Source organism: Equus quagga, chromosome 4 (assembly GCF_021613505.1).
Source record: "Equus quagga isolate Etosha38 chromosome 4, UCLA_HA_Equagga_1.0, whole genome shotgun sequence".
Classification (NCBI taxonomy): Eukaryota; Metazoa; Chordata; class Mammalia; order Perissodactyla; family Equidae; genus Equus; species Equus quagga.
The window spans coordinates 109234079-109254471 of record NC_060270.1 but is presented as its reverse complement, the minus strand read 5'-3'; the positions used below and the strand labels follow the sequence as shown (position 1 = coordinate 109254471).

The 20393-nt window shown below is 38.6% G+C and overlaps 1 protein-coding gene across 3 annotated transcripts in view; it reads left to right on the top strand.

The window, feature by feature from the left end:
* The window catches only part of LRP2 (LDL receptor related protein 2), a 198564-nt gene that overhangs the window by 61782 nt on the left and 116389 nt on the right, over positions 1 to 20393 (top strand). For all 3 annotated transcript variants that reach the window (XM_046659444.1, XM_046659443.1, XM_046659445.1), the window contains 7 exons: positions 3094 to 3222; positions 4903 to 5072; positions 6348 to 6571; positions 7980 to 8186; positions 11990 to 12192; positions 13910 to 14050; positions 15753 to 15956. In XM_046659444.1, the coding sequence (XP_046515400.1) occupies positions 3094 to 3222; positions 4903 to 5072; positions 6348 to 6571; positions 7980 to 8186; positions 11990 to 12192; positions 13910 to 14050; positions 15753 to 15956 (1278 nt within the window). The remainder of the gene's footprint in view (positions 1 to 3093; positions 3223 to 4902; positions 5073 to 6347; positions 6572 to 7979; positions 8187 to 11989; positions 12193 to 13909; positions 14051 to 15752; positions 15957 to 20393) is intronic.

Genomic DNA, 20393 nt, shown 5'->3' with positions numbered 1-20393 from the left:
TCATAACAAGTTTTTTTATTTTTATTTTTATTTTTTTAAAGATTTTATTTTTTCCTTTTTCTCCCCAAGGCTCCCCCGGTACATAGTTGTATATTCTTCGTTGTGGGTCCTTCTAGTTGTGGTATGTGGGACGCCACCTCAGCGTGGTTTGATGAGCAGTGTCATGTCCGCGCCCAGGATTCGAACCAACGAAACACTGGGCCGCCTGCAGCAGAGCGCGCGAACTTAACCACTCAGCCACGGGGCCAGCCCTATCATAACAAGTTTTTACATTTAACCTGTTAGTGATTGTAATATAGAAAATTACAGTATTATTCTGTGCACGAGATAATTTCAGAATTTATAGAACACATTCACTTCATAGCACACTGGAAGTAGTGTGGTCTGATACTGGGACACTAGTTTTTGGTTCCATTAGGAGCATCTTTCAATCCCTTTGGTATGTGCTTGGGACTTTAGTACAGATAACCTCATTTAGAGATAAGCTCAAAAGTCTATGTTTGAGGGCCTTTGTGAATGTGAGGCCCCCTGACATCTGCAGAGACCTTTTCTGTGACCTTCTCTGTCCTTCAAGAATCTATCATTCGCTCCTGAGTTTTGAAGCCGGCTTAACATTTATTTCACATTGATTTCAAAGAAGGCTATATTTTGCTCTTTTTCTAAGGAGAACTCCATTTCAATACATGACATTATAAAACCAGTTACACTTGTTTCAGCTGAGCTTTTAGGGGAATTGTTTTGGTTTGCTCTCTCAGGCATTTCAATTCAACCAATACTCTCTGTATGGCTCTAATCCTCTGCATGACTGACTCATTTCAGAGGCTTCAGGTGTTGGAAACCTACGCAACATTTATCATCTTAGACATGGCTCCCCAGTGAATGCCTCAGTGGTAATCAAGAATAAAATTGAATAATCCTGACACGAAATCTTGTGTCTTTCTACCATTCATGTGCCCCTGGTAGTCTTGACCTGGCTGTGGAGCCTCTGTGGCATGCTGAAGCAGTTTACTGGGGTTATTGTTTCTGATTGACAGGACATGCTGTTTGTTGACGGAATGACATTGTGGTGCAGAGTTAGGGCAGGAAGGTCATTCAGCATGGTGGGATTTCACATAGCCAGATGCTTCAGAGGGAGTCCGAGGGGGTCTAAGCTAAAAAGTGGTTTTTGAATTATTTTCAAAGCAGTGTTGTTGGTAGGAGGGGACAAAGATTAAAAACGAAAGAAAAACAGAAAAAGGTAATGGAGTGGGAGGGGGTATTGTAAAGCAGTGTGTTAGACAGTTTCCTCTACCTTTCCTACCGTCATGAAGAGCCTCAAGTCTTCTTTCTTTTTTCTAGTCTTCACTTTGGTTGATGATGGATATTAGTTAGCCTTCATTTTTCCCCATAATGGAGAGTATAATCTTATTCAGTCCTTAAAAGTGACAGTGATTTTATACACCCATTCAAACCTTGAAAGTGCTTGTAGCCCAGGTGATAGGAAGGGCATTTGCACCCCAGAATTCCTAGTTATGACTTCCCCACCTTTGGTTTTCTTCTGTTTAACATCAGAACTACTGCTCCCAGGGTGGCTCCAGACCCTTAGGCGTAGTTTTATTGGTCTTGCATTCAAAATGAGGTCATGACATTCTGGGAGTTTGAGGGCGAATGTCCTGTACTTTCATTCCTGCTGAGGCGAAGCCTTAGTTGGCACTTTCTCAAGGCTGAGGTGAGGTGAGGGCGTGGAAGAGATAGATCAATGAAGTCCTTTTATTTTCACCCACATGTCCTTTTATCTTTTTATGTCCAAATTTGATTGTTTTTTTTCTTTGGCTAGTCACAGTCCTTGGAAAGAAAGTTATGCTGGCCCATGTTGTTATACTTGGTCTGGAGGAAAACTGGAACCATTAGCTTGATCCCAGGATTTTCTTGCGCTCTTTAGTTGGGGAGTCATGAGATGGTGGGCCATCCAGCAGTTGAGGTAGAACCCAATTTACAACTCCTACATTTGCTGCAAATGTAATCAGATCCTAGATCTCTGGAGAATTCTAGACCTGAGGGTACAGTGGTTTCAGGCATTATAATTTACTTGGGAATTTGCTAGCCTGAAGTCATGGGAATCCTGTCAGTATAGGCTGTGGAGGTCATCTTCCCAGGGAAGAGAGCAGGGTGAAGGAGGTGAAGAATGGATGTGAATTTGGAGGGTCAAACAAAATATTTGGTACCAATCTACCAAGGATAAGACAATTTCTGTACCCCTTAAACTTTACAATCTTTAAGAAAGACTATATCTTGTGTTGTTCTTTTCTCCCCGTATTGTATTATTTATACATCAATTGTATTGAATGTATTGGACTTTGAATAAACACATTAAATGAATGAGTAATAAGTGAATGAATAAGCAGAAGAGAAGACATTTTTCATGTCTTAAAAATAATTTTAATTTAATTTTGGTTATGACTTTTTGACATCAGAGGAAAGGCAGCTGGGTAAATAGATCTTCCCAAATACTTTCTTGTCGTCACAGATTTGTGTCTTCTGGCAGGTCCTACTTTATTCTGAAGTAGCACTATCCAACAGAACTTTCTGCAGTGATGGAAATGTTCTGTCTCTGCCCTCTCCAGTATGGTAACCGCTAATCATATGTGGCAATTGAGTACTTGAAACGTGGCAAATGTGACTGAGAAATTGAATTATTAATTTTATTTCATTTTAGTTAATATAAATATAAATCTAAGAAGCCACAGAGGGCTAGTGGCTACCGTATGGGAAAGCACAGTTTTAGAGGGAAGCGTTTACACAAAAATTCAGATCTGTTGTAAATCAACAGTAATAAATGAGATGCAATACCACAGGGCTATGAATTGAAGCTGTTTTGTGCATCTTCTTTAAAGTTATCCCTCATGTCGATTTTTATAAAGCTGCTTAAGTGCTCTTAGGTTTTCCTGGTGTGAAGATGCCTGTTCTGAATTTTTTATTGTATGCTTAGAATCCGTGCTTGTTTAGACATGGGCATCACCATATTCCTGTGCAGCTTGTCCAAGATTTTTTTCAGAGAGTGCTCCAGAAATGCTGGTAAACATGATTACAGTTATTTTTTTTTCCATGGGGCAGATTTTGATGATTGCGAGATATGGGGAATTTGTGACCAGATGTGTGAAGACCGAGTTGGCCATCACCAGTGCCATTGTGCAGAAGGCTATATCTTGGAGCATCAGCGGCATTGCAAAGCTAACACTTCTTGTGAGTAAATTAATGACCCTTGTATCTCTGAATTGTAAGCTTCTGACTAATATTCTCCTTCCATAGCAGATAATAAAAGAAATATCAGCATTTATGCAGATAGCAGGGTTTTATCGTAACAAATCAGGAGGAGCACCTGCTGCTGGAAGAATGGGTCAACGTTAATTTTATACTTTTTTAGGGACCAATATGTGTATTAATGATGACCATTATTAATAGTTTTCTTTTATTGGTTGCTTGTTCACTTTGGGCCTGGGCTATTTTGTCATCTACCACATTTAATCATGGAATAAATGTTATGCCTAATTTGACCTATTTGGATATTTAACTTTTAATTAATTTACCTACCGTAAACATAGGTGACAAGTATCGATAGAAATAATTTTGGCATCATTTATGCAAAGTTTAGGGATGGTTCAAAATGGACCTACTAAATTTGTGTTACAATTTGTGAGAATGCCCTCATTCTGGGATGCTTTGTGGAATTAATCTGAGAATACCGTAGTAGAGAAAAGTCATGGAGAAAATATGTGAAAAAAGATGGGCCCCCCCCAAAGCATTTTTCTCACCATTCATTTCTGGGTAAGAAGGTCTCAACTTTATTCCTTTTTCCAATTGTTTTTTGCACACTTGATTTTGAAGTGCTTTTGCTGGCCTTCTGAAACTTATCTGATTACTGGTTGATGAATGGCTCATTTTCTAGTTGTTTTTGTGTGGAAATACCTGATTTGCTGTGTACTAACTTTTAGGTACAGCTGATTTTTAACAATTAAATTTATTGATCTTTGAATAGATAATACATATATTCAAAATTTTAAGTGACAAGAAGATACATAGTGAAATGTCTCCCTCTGTCTCTGCCCAGTTTCCGTTTCCCCTCTCCCTTGGGTAATCATGGTTTATTTCAATTCTAGCAGTTGTTAAATGCATAAATAAGAATATACAACTATTCAACTCTTTTTTACATATATGGTAGTAAACTATACACATTGTTCTGCATCTTGCTAATGTTACATAGTGTATTTTCAAGAGCTGTCTGTTTCAATGCAGAGAGCTCTTCCTCATTCTTTTTATTTTTTTAGTGGCATAGTATTCCATTTTTTGGGTGTATATAATTTATTTAACTAGTCCCTTACTGTTGGACTTTAATATCATTTCTTATCTTTTGCTATTGCAAACAAGACTGTGATGAATAATCTTATTCATTTTGTGTGCTTGTAACTGTATATGTATAGCAGATTTGGATCCACCATTGCGATGTTTTTCCCAGACTTATTTCCCAGTAATCCTTAAAGTGTGATCTGTGTTTTACACAATATAAAATTGCCTCTTGGATAAGGTGCCCATATCATCAAGGATTCTTGAAAATACCTGATATATTCTCCTCGGTGCCATTGAAAGTGCATTGGACTAGCAGTCAGGACACTTAATTCTTGGCAGACTCTGTTCCTAAGTTACTGTGATTTTGGCTACGTCATTCAGCATCTTTGGGCATCAATTTGGCCACCTGTAAAATGAGTAGAATGGCACCTATATGTCTGCCTCAGAAGTTTATTTTAGAATCAAATAAGAAAACATAGAAAGAAGTATTTGAAAAAGCAGAAAGTGTATCAGCTATAAGCTATTTCATCATCTTTGTTCACTTGAAGGAGTGATAATACCTTCCTTCTTCACCTTTAGCTGGGGAGGCCTCCGTTATCTTCTCTAATGGTCGGGATTTGCTAATTGGTGATATTCATGGAAGGACCTTTGAGATGCTAGTACAGTCTCAAAATCATGGAGTGGCTGTGGGTGTGGATTTTCACTATCACCTGCACAGAGTCTTTTGGACTGACACCGTGCAAGATAAGGTAAATAGAAATTTCAGTAGTGTAGCTTGGGAGCTGATAGAACCCCAAGCACAAAGTGTTGATAGCTTTCCATTTTGGGGGGGTAGAGGGGAAAGTTCCTTTGTTTTCTAACAAAAAAGGCCCTTGAGATATTGTATGTTAATCAGCACCTTTTCCATGCTATACTATTACATGTGCCCTATTAAACAAAGCAGTCTATTATATGGATTAGCCTTGAGTGAATGTTAATTTTATTCGAAATGGAGTCCAAAAGCCTAATTAAAAGAAATAGTAGACATTCCTTCAAAACTGGATAGATATTTGCTAGTAATTTTTGAAACTTGATCATTTAAATGTAAAAAGTACTTTGCTTTCCTGGATGATAAAAATCAGATTTTACCTGCATCTTCTAAGTGGAACCATAATTGAGGATTGGATAACAAATATTGACAGTATTTTGTTTAACAGCCAAAATTTCATTATGCTGTCTTATTTGGAAAGTGTGATGGATTTAATTTTGACTTTGAGTAATGCAATGGAGATTTTTAAAACACATTTTGGAGACTCCTAAGCAGTTATGGAGTTTTATTTCTTCCTTTTGCATTTCCTTGTACCATGATAAAATTCTAATTCAGTTAAGTGATAATGCATAAAATTTTTAAAAATTGAGAGTTTGGATTATTAGCAATTGTGATTTTTTTTTTTTTAAAGATTGGCACCTGAGCTAACAACTATTGCCAATCTTCTTCTTTTTTTTTTTTCTGCTTTTTCTTCCCAAATCCCTCAGTACATAGTTGTATATTTTACTTGTGGGTCCTTCTAGTTGTGGCATGTGGGACGCTGCCTCAACGTGGCCTGACGAGTGGTGCCATGTCTGCGCCCAGGATCCGAACCAGCAAAACCCTGGCCTAGTGAAGTGGAGCGTGCAAACTTAACCACTTGGTCACAGAGCTGGCCCCAGCAATTCTGATTTAATTACAGCTAAAAATCAAAACAAACCACCACCACCTCCTTCACCAAAAAAATCCACATTTTAAAATTAAACTTTAGATAATACTAAGAATTAAAACTACAGGCTTTTTTTAAAGCTAATTTTTTATATTTGCCTAACATGCTTTTAAAGAAACATTTTTTCCCAGTAACCCAAGATGTAAAAAGAGCAAATCTTTAGTGAAATTCTTTTTTTAGTCCAGATGACTGATTTATACAGCACAGATAGGTACACTGAATGAAGCATAAGCAAACAGTGCCCACAGTTAGTTATGCTTAAGTATAACATTTTTGTTTTTCTTTCAGGTTTTCTCAGTTGACGTTAATGGTTTACATATCCAAGAAGTTCTTAACGTTTCTGTCGATGATCCAGAGAATCTAGCTGTGGACTGGGTTAATAATAAACTTTATTTGGTGGAGACCAGGGTCAACTGCATAGAAATGGTAAATTTGGATGGAAGCCAGCGGGTTATCCTTATCACTGAAAACTTGGGGCATCCTAGAGGAATTGCCCTGGACCCAACTGTTGGGTAAGTGATGTGAAAACATACTGATTCCAGTATTTTTGGAGTTTTATCTCTCCCCTTATACATAAAACATCAATGGGATTAATTGAAGGTTAATCCTGATTTCTTTTAGGATCTATACTCTGGAACTCATGTTTATTTATTTTTTCTTTCTTTTTTTTTTTGAGGAAGATTAGCCCTGAGCTAATGTCTGCCACAAATCCTCCTCTCTTTTTTTGCTGAGGAAGGCTGGCCCTGAGCTAATATCCGTGCCCATTTTCCTCTACTTTATATGTGGGACTTCTGCCACAGCACAGCTTGACAAGTGATGTGTAGATCGGCACCTGGGATCTGAACTGATGAACCCTGGGCCGCGGAAGCGGAACGTGTGAACTTAACCACTGCACTGCCGGGCTGGCCCCTGGAACTCATGTTTATTTTATGTCTCTATTCATAGACGCTTAAAGGAGTTGGCTAAATATAATCCCATTTGAGGATATATAATCCAAACACACCTATGGGTGTACTAAGAATATGTGGTGTTTTAGGATATGAATTTTATTCTTAGCGTTTGCCAGATTTGCCTGGCTGAGAGATTGGACTCTGTGTTCTGACTCAATCTAATAATATTGTTACAACTAAACATTACTTCTGTTTCACCATTATTAAGATGATTACTCTAAGATAAATTAGCTGTAAAGTTTTTTAAAGAGGGGAAAGAAGATTGGAACTATCCTTTTTAGTGATTTCTTTTTATAGACTGGGATTGAGATGTCAATGCTAATACCTCATTACGAGTTGTTCAGAGTGAATCAACCCAACATGATTGATAATGCTAACTTTTCTCCAGGTGTAAATTCAAATTTTCCTGATTTCCACATTTGAGAACAGTTACAGAAGACCAGCTTTCTCCTAGATTTTCACAGTTGGGTCTTAGGACTATTGGATGTACTTGAGGCTGTTTAAGTATTGGTGAATGGGGATTATTCATTTCTATTTCATGATATCAGCTGCCCATCTTTGAAAATGATGGTTATGTTCTCCAGACAGTGCCTTAGAATGAGGGAGTTAAGGAGGGAGATGGCTTGGTAGCTTGTTTTAAGATGTATTTGTTAAGTTTTCCTGGGTGTAAAAAAGAGAAGCGAACGACAGAGCCAAGGAACAGGGGAGAAAGTTAAGAAGGTAGATATGAATTTTTAGGCTGCCATATTAGTACATTTTAATAGTTGCTATTTGGAATTGTTGACTCTCATGATTGGCCCTCACACTCTCTGATTTTTAATACTTTTTCATTTCTCTGTTTTTTTATACCCCATGGTTCTCTAATGAACTGGAGGAAATTTCCATTGATCCAAACAGACAATCTAAAAAAATATTTTCTAGGTAAACTTGTGAAAAACTGACTCTATCGTCTTTTGTTTTTCTTTTGTAGTTATTTATTTTTCTCAGATTGGGAGAGCCTTTCTGGGGGACCTAAGGTGGAAAGGGCTTTCATGGATGGCACCAACCGTAAAGACTTGGTAAAAACGAAGCTGGGATGGCCTGCTGGGATAACGCTGGATATGGTATCAAAGCGTGTTTACTGGGTTGACTGCCGTTTTGATTACATTGAGACTGTTACTTATGATGGGATTCAAAGGTAAGAAGTATTTCTTTTTTTTTGGTGAGGAAGATTGGTGGGACTAACGTCTGTTGCCAATTTTCCTCTTTTTTTTTCTCCCCAAAGCTGCAGTACATAGCTGTATATCCTAGATTTAGGTCATTCTAGTTCTTGTATGTGGGATGCTGTGCGAACCCCAGGCCACGGAAGTGAAGCACTACTTCGCCAAGCGGCTAGCCCCAGAAGTATTTTCTTTTTTTGAGAAAGATTAGTTCTGAGCTAACACCCGTGCCCATCTTCTCTACTTTTTTATATGTGGGACGCCTGCCACAGCATGGCTCGACAAGCAGTGCGTATGTAGGTCCACACCAGGGATCCGAACTGGTGAACCCCAGGCCACCAAACCAGAATGTGCAAACTTAACTGCTGTGCCACTAGGCTGGCCCCCAGAAGTATTTTTTTTATAACTTTATAATTTAAGGGAAAGTACATAAAATTTACGGAGAGGGATACCGAAGGACCAGAATTAAAATGGTGCTTTGTTGGTTGACATTATAGATTGAATGACTTTTGCCCTACTGTGTGTGTGAAGTGACCTGCTCTGAGTTCTGTTAACTTTTCTTGTGTTCCGTAATAACACTCATTAATATTACCTAGAGCATTTGTTCTTTGATTTCGCTTCTCCAACTCCTTCCCCACTCCCAGATGATTCACATATTTTCATTCACTTCTGATTCTGTTTTTCTCTGGATACCTTATGGTTCATTTCCAAAGAACACGTTCTTTTAGCTTTTTAACTTTCTCCCAATATGTACATAAGTTTTATTATTTATTTAACACTATCTGGTAGGAATTAATTGGATTTTACTCTGCTCTTATATGTATTTCAAATTTTAAAGAGAAATTCTGACCTTGTTTTTACCTGATATACTGCAAAGAATATTTGAATGTAGAATATAGTGTACTTTTTTCTTCATCTTCTTAGTCTGATTAGAGCTAACTATAAATTAATGAAATTGGTAACCATTTTAGATCTTCTCTTTTTGTTATTTTCCAAAATTGGTTATAACATGGTCTTCAAGTTTTGACCAACAAAAATTACGCTTTGTGAATTCAGCAAACAATAAGCTGACCAATCCTAATGTCTTGATTTCATTGTTTTCTCAATGAAAGGGATATTATGGCTGTGTTTTCTCCTTTATCGCTATTTTGTAAGAATGGTATCACAGTTTATCACTAGATTTTATATTCTTATAACAATCTCTCCTCGGTTAAATTAAGTGATTGGGTATTAAGACTATGACTTTTTACCACTGAAACTGGTTCCCATAGTGAGAATATGAATTAATTTAATGAAAAAAAAAATGCCTGGATGTTTTTCTCTTTCACAGGTGTTTTGGCATTGTATTACATAGTGTAAATATTTTTATGCTAAAGTTCAAGTAGGATGTAAAAGATAAAAACAAATGGAATTTTGGAAAGTCTGTGAGTGGTTCGCTGGCTGTGAAGAAACGTCAGAGATATTAAAGCTCATGATTATAGCTGAAATAAAGTCATTGCCTCTTGCTTTGCAGCAGGTGGCATTCAGGGTTCTGGAATTTGCTAACTGAAAATGAAAACCATTCTCTAATCTTAATGTACCATGTCATTATTGAGTGTCAAATTGTGTGCTAACTTGCCACCTTAGGTTTGTTTGTTTTTTTCACCATTAGTGTGTTTCAAGCTTTAGTATCTTCAAGTATTTTCTTAGAGCTTACAGATCTATTGTATTTTTTAGTTTTCAGGGGCTACTAAGATTTTTCTTTGAGGTCTTTCTATTATACCAAAAGAAAAAAATGAATTTTGTCTCATGAACCATGCTCCACCTCACTTTTTTCATGTGGCCTATTGTTTTTGTAGATGTCGTCATGGCAGTCACCGTTGACTTCTTCTCCCTGCTTAGCACCTTTTACTTCTGTTTTCTTCTGTTTAAGCAGCTCTGGGCACTCTGTGCCACCACTACAAGTATGATCACTTGGCGATTTTTTTTTTTTAAAGATTTTATTTTTCCTTTTTCTCCCCCAAGTCCCCCAGTACATAGTTGTGTATTTTCATTTGTGGGTCCTTCTAGTTGTGGCATGTGGGACGCTGCCTCAGCATGGCTTTATGAGTGGTACCACGTCCGCACCCAGGATTTGAACTGGCGAAACCCTGGGTCACTGCAGCGGAGCATGTGAACTTAACCACTTGGCCACAGGGCCAGCCCCCTTTAATTAATTAATTAATTAATTAATTAATTATTTTAAGGAAGATTAGCCCTGAGCTAACTGCTGCCAATCCTCCTCTTTTTGCTGAGGAAGACTGGCCCTGAGCTAACATCCATGCCCATCTTCCTCTACTTTATACGTGGGACGCCTACCACAGCATGGTGTGCCAAGTGGTGCCATGTCTGCACCCAGGATCAGAACCGACGAATCCTGGGCTGCCACAGCAGAAAGTGAGCACTTAACTGCTGTGCTTGCTTGACGATTTTTTTTTAAAATTAAGGTTATGATAGTTAACAACCTTGTGAAATTACAGTTGTACATCATTATTAGTCGTGTTGTAGGTACACCACTTCACCCTTAGTGCCCTCCCCCCACCCCCATTTCCCCTGGTAACCACCGATCAGTTCTCTTTGTCCATATGTTAATTACCACCTACGAGTGGAGTCATACAGAGTTCGTCTTTCTCTGTCTGGCTTATTTCACTCAACATAATACCCTCAAGGTCTATCCATGTTGTTGTGACTGGGACGACTTTGTCCTTTTTTATGGCTAAGTAGTATTCCATTGTATATATGTACCATATCTTCTTCATCCAATCATCAGTTGCTGGGCACTTAGGTTGGTTCCATGACTTGGCTATTGTGAATAATGCTGCGATGAACATAGGGGTGCACAGGACTTTTGGAATTGCTGATTTCAGGTTCTTAGGATAGATACCCAGTAGTGGGATGGCTGGGTCATAAGGTATTTCTATTTTTAACTTTTTGAGGAATCTCCATACTGTTTTCCATAGTGGCTGCACCAGTTTGCATTCCCACCAACAGTATATGAGGGTTCCTTTTTCTCCACAGCCTCTCCAACATTTGTCACTCTTGGTTTTGGATATTTTTGCCATTCTAACAGGTGTAAGGTGATATCTTAGTGTAGTTTTGATTTGCATTTCCCTGATGATTAGTGATGATGAGCATCTTTTCATGTGTCTATGGGCCATCCGTATATCTTCTTTGGAGAAATGTCTGTTCATGTCCCCTGCCCATTTTGTAATTGAGTTGGTGCTTGACGATTTTATCAAGCAGAGCCATAGCGGTGTAGCACTGCTTTTTGCTCTCCCTAGAGTGACGTCGGAAATAGGTCTGTGTGTTTGCTGTGGGTTGAACTCTACCACTCACTGTCCTGCTCCCTAATTGTTGAGAAATACTCAGTGGTTCAGTGTGAAGTAAGTGTTGGAGCCATCTTCTACCAGACTGCCACTCCCTTGTTACATTCTTTCGCCTATGGATTTCAAAATGAGATGTCACACCTTAGCCCTTTTGTATGTTGGGCAACCTGAAAAGAATGAAGAGCAAGCGAGACAGTAATTTTCAAAAAAATCTAGGACTGGGACTGGCATTTAGGTTTCAAGGATCTTTTCCAAGAGACAACATGAAAATCCTTTTATCAAATGTAGATGAAAATATACCTGCATCTTATAATGTATTCTATATATTTTATGTTTGTAATAAGAAATTACTTACCTCTTCAGGCATTTACTTGAACAAATTCCACCTTTAATTAAAGTAAAGCAAACATTTGTATGTTGTGTATCTTTTGTAACAGGAAGACAGTAGTTCATGGAGGCTCACTTGTTCCTCATCCCTTTGGAATAAGCTTGTTTGAAGACAATGTGTTCTTTACCGATTGGACAAAGATGGCTGTAATGAAGGCAAACAAGTTCACGGAGACCAACCCAGAAACCTACTACCGGACTTCCCTGAGGCCCTTTGGAGTGACTGTTTACCATCCTCTCAGGCAGCCCTATGGTATGCCCCAGAGCAGTGGAAACCCTACTTGGTGCTGGCCTTGGTCGAAAGCTTTTCTCAAAGTTAAGGAAGTTAGTGATGACAGATCTCATGAGATCTGGTGGCATTCTCCAATGTATGATGAATTATCTAGAGGGTTAAACCCTCTGAAATTGGCTCTGGAGATCATGGGCGTTCTGGAGAAGTTGATGTATTTCAGAGTTAAAATACCAAATCTTCAGGGCACATAGAGACGTATTTACCAGATATTTATTGGCATCTGTGATGTGCCAACCTGTCTAGATGCTAAGTTTAGAATGGCAAAGAAACCAGACTAAAGCACCTATCCTCATTCTACTGGGAAAAAAATCTCCTAATTCAACCCTGTAATATAGTTGAGGAAACTGGGGCGCAGAAGAAAATGACATGCCTAAGTGCTCATTTTAGGTAGTGTCACAGCCATGCTTTTCTTCATCTCTGTTGTATATGTACGGCAGCTATTATTGGTTCGTATGACTATCTGGACTGTGTATGGCTCTTTTCTGTATTTGCTTGTGCATCAAAGAAATACAATAAACTAGACTATATTGGTAGAAAGCTTACTGTTAGTGAGCAGTAATTCAGAGAAAGACAGATTTCACTTTAAAACTGTCATGTTAAGTGATGGGTGTGACTTTAGGATGTAGAAAGACTATAGAGTAATTAGGTTGACTTTTCAAGAAAAAAAACCCAACCACTAGAACTGATACGTTCAGATGAATATCCTTCAATGTAGTCATCCTTGGGAAACATACTTTATCCGAAAATGAATACTGTATCTGAAAACATTCTGGAAATCTCTATTTGGAATAGTCAGTTCATGAGCTACTAAATCCACATCTGCCCTTGACCAAAAATATTGCCCAATTTTATCATCCAAATTATTTCTATTATTTGTCTGAGAATGACATCTCGCTGTTGTTTCCCAAAATCAGTCCACCTGAGAAGGTAAAAACACTATTTTACACGGCTAATCTTCCTCAAAAACAAAAACAAACAAAAAAGAATAAGTCAAAGTCTAAGAAGACAATTTCAAAAGTGGATATAACGTTTTTGGCTGTGGCAGCCTTGTATCCAGTGAGTTTCCTGAGGTCCCTGCTTCAAGGGTGGTTTTTGGAAGTATAAACTGGTTTGTATTGCAGACATGTAGGGTTTTGGAATCAGAGTGGCATCTGAATCCTAGTTTAGCTGTTTAGCCGCTGAATAATGTTGGGCAAGTTGTCTCCTTTTTAGGAGACTGGGTTTCCTCTTCTGCAAAATTGAGATAATATTACTTACCTCTTAGAGTCACTGATTATAATTTGGCTTACTTGCATAGTAAGCATCCAGTGAGTTATAATTAATTATTATACCTTACGAATGGTAAAATAGCACTAAAGTGTTTTTCGGTTATTTTCTAATCACTGAGGTTAGCAGACAGAGTCTGGCATAATTTATGGGGAAAAGGAACCCCCCAAATTATCCAGTTGTGGGCATCTTATTTTTTGCCACCACCAGTTTGAGAGTAGATGGGAGAGCTGCAATGAAATTGGGAGAGCCAGTGCAGCCAGATGTGGACCTATACAGTAACAACTGGTAATGATGTCTCTGAGTTTCAAACCCATTATTCTATTACCCCTACAGGGCTCAAAGTGGCTTTGCGTCTTAGATGATTAAACATTTCTAATTGAGATTGAACCGTGTTCATTTTTTCCTCCAGTTAGAAATCCATGTGGAGATAACAATGGGGGCTGTGAACAGATCTGTGTCCTCAGCCACAGAACAGATAATGATGGTTTGGGTTACCGCTGCAAGTGCTCACTCGGCTTCGACATGGATGCGGATGAACGCCACTGCGTTGGTAAGAAATTGGTTTGGGGCTGACTTTGTGGCGGGCAGCACAGGGGTATGTGCTGTTCTTGGATGGGGCCAGCTGCCTGTCTGGCTTCTTCACTGGGAATAAGCTTTTGGTAGCCCACTAGCTGCCCTCCTCAGTAGGCACCACTCCCTGCCTTTATACAGAGGTGTGTTTGAAGACATAAATTTCTCTCCTTTGGGACTTTGTTTAATTGGTCTCCCTTTCCCCTTTGTCTCCTTCCTGAAATCTGTGTCTCCTTTTCCAGCTGTGTTCTTGAAATTCCATAGGGTTTAATTTTGAGTTCTTTTTTCTGCTGTGTTTACCTTTTCCTCTTTAGATGTAAGCCTTAATGTTACCAGGAAACACTTCCCATCACTTTTATTGACCTCTCCTAAACTGCCACTTTTGCCCCTTTGAGTCATATAATTACATCTCGATCCCACTTGTCTATATTGCTATACTCCAAAGTAAACTCCTAAGCATTGGCATGGCTCATTTCCTTGTCTAGTTTTTCACTTTTCAGTTCAGACTTTCTCTTTATTTCTGCCTCTATGGTCTGAGTTTCATTCTTTACCGTAAACTTTTCCCCTGTTCCTCTTCGATTGCCTACACATCTACTCATCAGTAGGCTATTGCCTCAGCCGCTGATGAAATCCACTCCTACGATATTTGTTTCTCTTATTTTCACATTGACAACTCTCCTTTTTAATACTTTTGACAAATTCTGGCTGCTTCTGTCTTACTATGTAAATTATCTTATTCTAACTCAGATGAATTGTTAACTTTGTGGGTCATCCTAGATTCAGATAAAAATCACCCTCACTTAAAAAATTAACACTACATTATCTAATAATTTCACTTTTAAACTCCTTCTGCAATTTTTATCTTTGTCTTGGGTATAACTCCTTCATCTTTCCCTTTTTGACACATTGTCACTGTCTCCTTCTTTGATTTTAAACATCACTCCTTTCCTGTTTCCTTCCTTTTTTCCCTTCTTTATGTCTTCCTAAATAATTTACTGGTTGCTGTTAATTCTTCTCTTTTACTGATCTTAATACTTCAAAAACTGCAGTAGGATTCTCTGTATAGATCTCTATACAAAAGTTAATCCAACTTGAGAATTTTGATGCAATTACTATGCAGTCCAGTTAATACTGTTTTAGAAATTAAGTTTATTGGGGCCGGCTCCGTGGCCGAGTGGTTAAGTTCGCACACCCCATTTCAGCGGCCCAGGGTTTCGCCAGTTCGGATCCTGGGTGCAGACATGGCACCGCTCAACAAGCCATGCTGAGGCAGCGTCCCACATAGCACAACCAGAGGCCCTCACAACTAGAATATACAACTATGTACTGGGGAACTTTGGAGAGAAGAAGAGGGAAAAAATAAAAATATATTAAAAAAACCAGATTGGCAACAGTTGTTAGCTCAGGTGCCAATCTTTAAAAAAAGAAAAAAGAAATTAAGTATATGGACACTGTCTTTTATATAAATCAGTCTTAAGGTTAAGCTTCTCAGGAAGAAGCAAGATTGTAATACTTGAATCACCTTCATAACTGTTTATCTTTCCTCCTATTATTTCTAACTATGTTTTCCACAGATTTATTTTTTATGTCTATTTCAGAATTATCAAATGTGCTTTATGGATGGAATTCAAACAGGGCAAGAACCCTGCTGTGCTGACTGTGCTGTGTAATTTTCCCCCCAGCTGTTAAGCAGTTCCTGATCTTTTCATCTGAAGTGGCTGTTCGTGGCATCCCCTTCACCCTCTCCACCCAGGAGGATGTCATGGTTCCAATGACGGGAAATCCTTCTTCCTTTGTTGGGATTGATTTTGATGCCCAGGAGAGCACTATCTTTTTTTCAGATACATCAAAAGACATGATTTTTAAACAAAAGATCGATGGCACAGGTAAGAATGGCTTTTGCATGTTTTGTCTGTTTTCAATAATAATAGTAAGAATTTGCTCAGTAAAACTTGGCATTCACTTCGTAAGCAGACTCCTTTACTAAGCTTGCTAAATACTTTTAGATTGAGAAAAGAACTCTATTGCTTTTCTTATGAGTTGAGTTAAAGCAAATGCTTTTCCTTTATTTTCAAAATAAGTTATAAGTGAGAGTGCGCTTTTAACAATGACAAATATTCATATTCAAGGAGTCAACACTCCATAAAAGGAGTGTCAAGTGTATGAAAGCCTTTAATGGATTAATTGACTAGAGCCTGTTCCTCATATTCAAGCAGCCAGATTGATCCAATGGAAGACCTCTCTTTAGGGTTGCTGGAATACCTAAATGCTAGACTTGGAAGAATAATAATTTTTTAAAAGACATGAATTACATGTAAATATGCATTTACTGTAAGTTTTTAATTGATTGGAATTCCTTTAAAATCTTCATAATCATCACAGGAAGATAAATTATAGCCAGTCACACTTTACCATTGGGTACTTTATTGGATGATGGCATAATCCAGTACTTTCATTTTACAACCGACTAGTCTGCAGTTGTAAAAAAATTGGCAGCCAATATAACACAGCAACTAAGAGGTCCAGCTCAGGAGCTAGCCTGCCTAGTTTTGAATCGTGGCTTCTCCCATTTCCTAGTTCTGTAATCTTGGGGAAGTTACCTAATTTCTTTATCCCTCAGTTCCTAAATCTGTAAAATAGGAATAATAATACAAGTACTACATAGCTCATAAGGTTGTTGGGAGAATTTTAAGTTAATACATGTAAAACGCCTGGAAAATAGTAACTATTCAGTAAATGTTAGCTATGATTATAGCTGTTATCAATGCAAAACCATATTACTCTGCTCCACCCTGCCTCCAACCCAGACCTGCTCTGCAAGGTAATTGCTTCCATTCTTTCAGCTGTTTCTTCCATTATTTGTCTTCATATTTCTAAACACTTTGTTTCTATTACTATTTCTCAATTTGTCATTTTAGACATTTGTTTCCTTGTTATAGATAAAGATTTAGCTCTCTGACATTCCTTTCCTCCAACTTCTCTCCCTATATTCTCCCTAAAAAGCTAGACTGTAATTTTTTAATTAAATTAATAGTAGGTGTATATATTATTAACCTAAAATAAATATAAATATTGTTCACTGCTAAGCCAAATACTATTCTGTGATGACATTTTTTGAGTAATTTTTGATTTACTTCTGGAGTTAATAATTGCCCCATCTTCATTTGCTTAGTTTTCTATATAGCTATTATATATTTTTCCCAAATGATCCAACAGATCTATCAAATGCCTGTCTATCTTTCTATCTATCAAATGCAAACACTCTGTAATTTGTTTCTTCTCTGGAGACTTCTGTCTCCTGCTCCAGTTGGGACTCATTTCTCTCTAGATCTGGTGCACAGCCCTTGTCTTTCGACTTCCCTTTCCCTGTTTCCTGTGCTGGATCTCCACTTTCTGGCACATTGTTTATTTCTCTTTCCAGATTTATTTCCTCATTTTGGTGAAACACATTATATAGTGCCTTAAGAAGAATGAGTAGGAGGGTTTATTTTTTGTCTTGGAATGTCGGAAAGTCTTTTTATTTTGCCCTCCATCTTAACTGTTTGGCTGGGCATAGGGTGAAAGTAATTTTACTCTGGAAATTTGGAGACACTGCTCCACTGTCTTCTAGTATCCAGTTTTGAGAGTGCTATGCCCTTCGGAGAACGATTTCAGTGTATATGACTTTTTTTTGGTTGCTATTGATGTTATTTTGTGTTCATTCCTTTCTGGAAACTTTTAGAATCTTTTTGTTATCCCTTTAATCTTGAGATTTATGTCCTTCTATTCTGGGAGATTTTCTTGCCTCTGTTTTTCTGTTCTCTCAGTAATTCTTAAGAGTAAAATGTTACATTAATCACCTATTTTTTTCTTATCTTTTCTTTCCTAGTTTTCATCTCTATCATTTTGTTCTTTCTTGCGAGATTTTTTGGCGTTTTAGTTTTCTGCTTTTCTATTGAATTTTTTATTTTATTTGTAATATATTCAATTTTGAAGAGCTCTTTCTTGTTCTATGATTATTTCTTTTTTCATAAAACCTGTTCTTGATTCATAAATTCAATACCTTGTTTCTATGAAGATATAAATTACATTAAAAAATTAATCTTCCTCTGTTTCCATTTCCTTTGGGTTTCTTTTTCCTTTTGGTTTGTTTTCAACTTTCTTTTTCATGAAGGAAGCTTTCTTCAAATTTCTGTGGCCCTTGTTTGATATTAAGGGCAAAGCTATAAAAAGCTGACCAGAGCATCCGTAGATATGAATGGATCTCATCAGCTGGTGGATTTTAGTGAATGAGGCAGCCTTTTTGTTGGGGAGCTCCCAAACGTCAGTATTAGTAAATGTTTTCTCTAGATAGTCAACATCTCCTTAATAGATGCTTCCATTCTCCTTCTTGGGGTGGGGAATAAGAGGGGAGTAGCTGGTTGTCTGTATTCTGGGAGCCGAACAGAGGACAGGGAGAACCCTCCAGATCAGTATTCACAGAATGCCCCTGTACTCAGTTCTGTGTCCATCCTACCCCTGAGTTGTGCATTTTGTCCTGAGGCCACAGTCCGTCTGCTTCAGTTCCTCCAGAGAAGGAAATCTCTCGTCTCTTTGAGGAGGTAGATAGAGGGGAGTGGCCAACGAACCACTGGGCCGCCTGCAGTGGAGCGTGTGAACTTAACCACTAGGCCGCAGGGCCAGCCCTCTCATCGTGTTCTTTTAGTCAATTTCATGTCCACATGCTGAGCAAGTTGCCTTTTAATATATTCTTATTGTCAGTGGGTAAACTCTATGCTTTGGTGAGGAATGTATTACATTGCTCTGTTTTTCGAGGGAGAATGTTGTGTCAATGCGTACTTGTGCAAAAAATGAGTTGTCAGAAACCAAATTAAAGTCAAAATTCCTCAGGGAACTCACTCTATCCTTTCTGTTCTCCTACTTCTCTATTTCTACTGAATATTCCCCATCAGATATACTCAAGTCTCTCCCATCCTAAAAGACATTCAACCCTCCCTCCGTTCCATGTCCATCTCTAGTTACAGCCCTCTCTCCTTGATTTCATGGACAAGCATCTTGAAAGGTTGGTCAGTACTTTCCTGTCCCCTCTTCCACATTCTCACTTATTCCTCACCTCAACGCAATCTGCCCACGTCACATGAAACACCTCTCACCTGGGCACCTCCAATCTCTTTGTTATAAACTTTTAGTCCTTATCTTTGGCACTTTGGTCATCTTGTTAAATGCTTTCTTCCATAACAACACACTCCTTTGGATTTCCTTCTATTTCTTAACCTTTCTTTCTAGTGTTCCTTGGAGGTCTTTTCTTTCTTTTTTTTTAAACTTCATTTTTTTTTTATTTGTATTAGGGAAACTTTATTTTATTTTTTTATTATTTATTTATTTATTATTTTTTTGAGGAAGATTAGCCCTGAGCTAACATCTGCTGCCAATACTCCTCTTTTTGCTGAGGAAGACTGGCCCTGAGCTAACATCTGTGCCCATCTTCCTTCACTTTTTTTATATGTGGGATGCCCACCACAGTATGGCTTGCCAAGTGGTGCCATGTCCGCACCCGGGATCCGAACCGGTGAACCCCGGGCTGCCAAAGTGGAATGTGTGCACTTAACAGCTGCGCCACCGGGCCGGTCCAAGAGGTCTTTTCTTATTTGCCTGTCCTGTACATAACTGTCATCTCTAGTGTTCCACATTGTCCTCTTTTCTTATTCTACATAATTTTGTACCTTCCATGTCTTCAGTTACCATCTATACAGCAATTATATGTTAGTGTGGGGAGACTTAGAGTGTTTCCTGAATGTTTTCCTCTCAGCCTGGGGGATGAGGGAAAGATCAGGGAAGGCTTCTTGCAGGTGATGATAAAAGTCTCCATCCAGGGGCCGGCCTGGTGACGCAGCGGTTGAGTTCGCATGTTTCGCTTCTCTGCGGCCCGGGGTTCGCGGGTTCGGATCCTGGGAGTGGACATGGCACCACTTGGCACACCATGCTGTGGCAGGCATCCCACATATAAAGTAGAGGAAGATGGGCACGGACGGATGTTATCTCAGGGCCAGGCTTCCTCAGCAAAAAGGAGGAGGACTGGCAGTAGTTAGCTCAGGGCTAATTTTCCTCAAAAAAAAAAAAAAAATCTCTATCCAGGCTCTCCCTCTGAGGTTCAGACCCATAGTGCCAAGTGCTTTTTGGATCTCTCACCTGGATATCCCACAACCACCTCAAAACCAATATGTCTAAATGGACACCTTTATACCATTTCTCACAGACGTCTTGCCTTAGGGGAAGAGCATGACCACTCACCTCTTCCTCCTCTCCCTCCCGTCACCCCCAGAAATCTAGTGGTCCCCTGAACT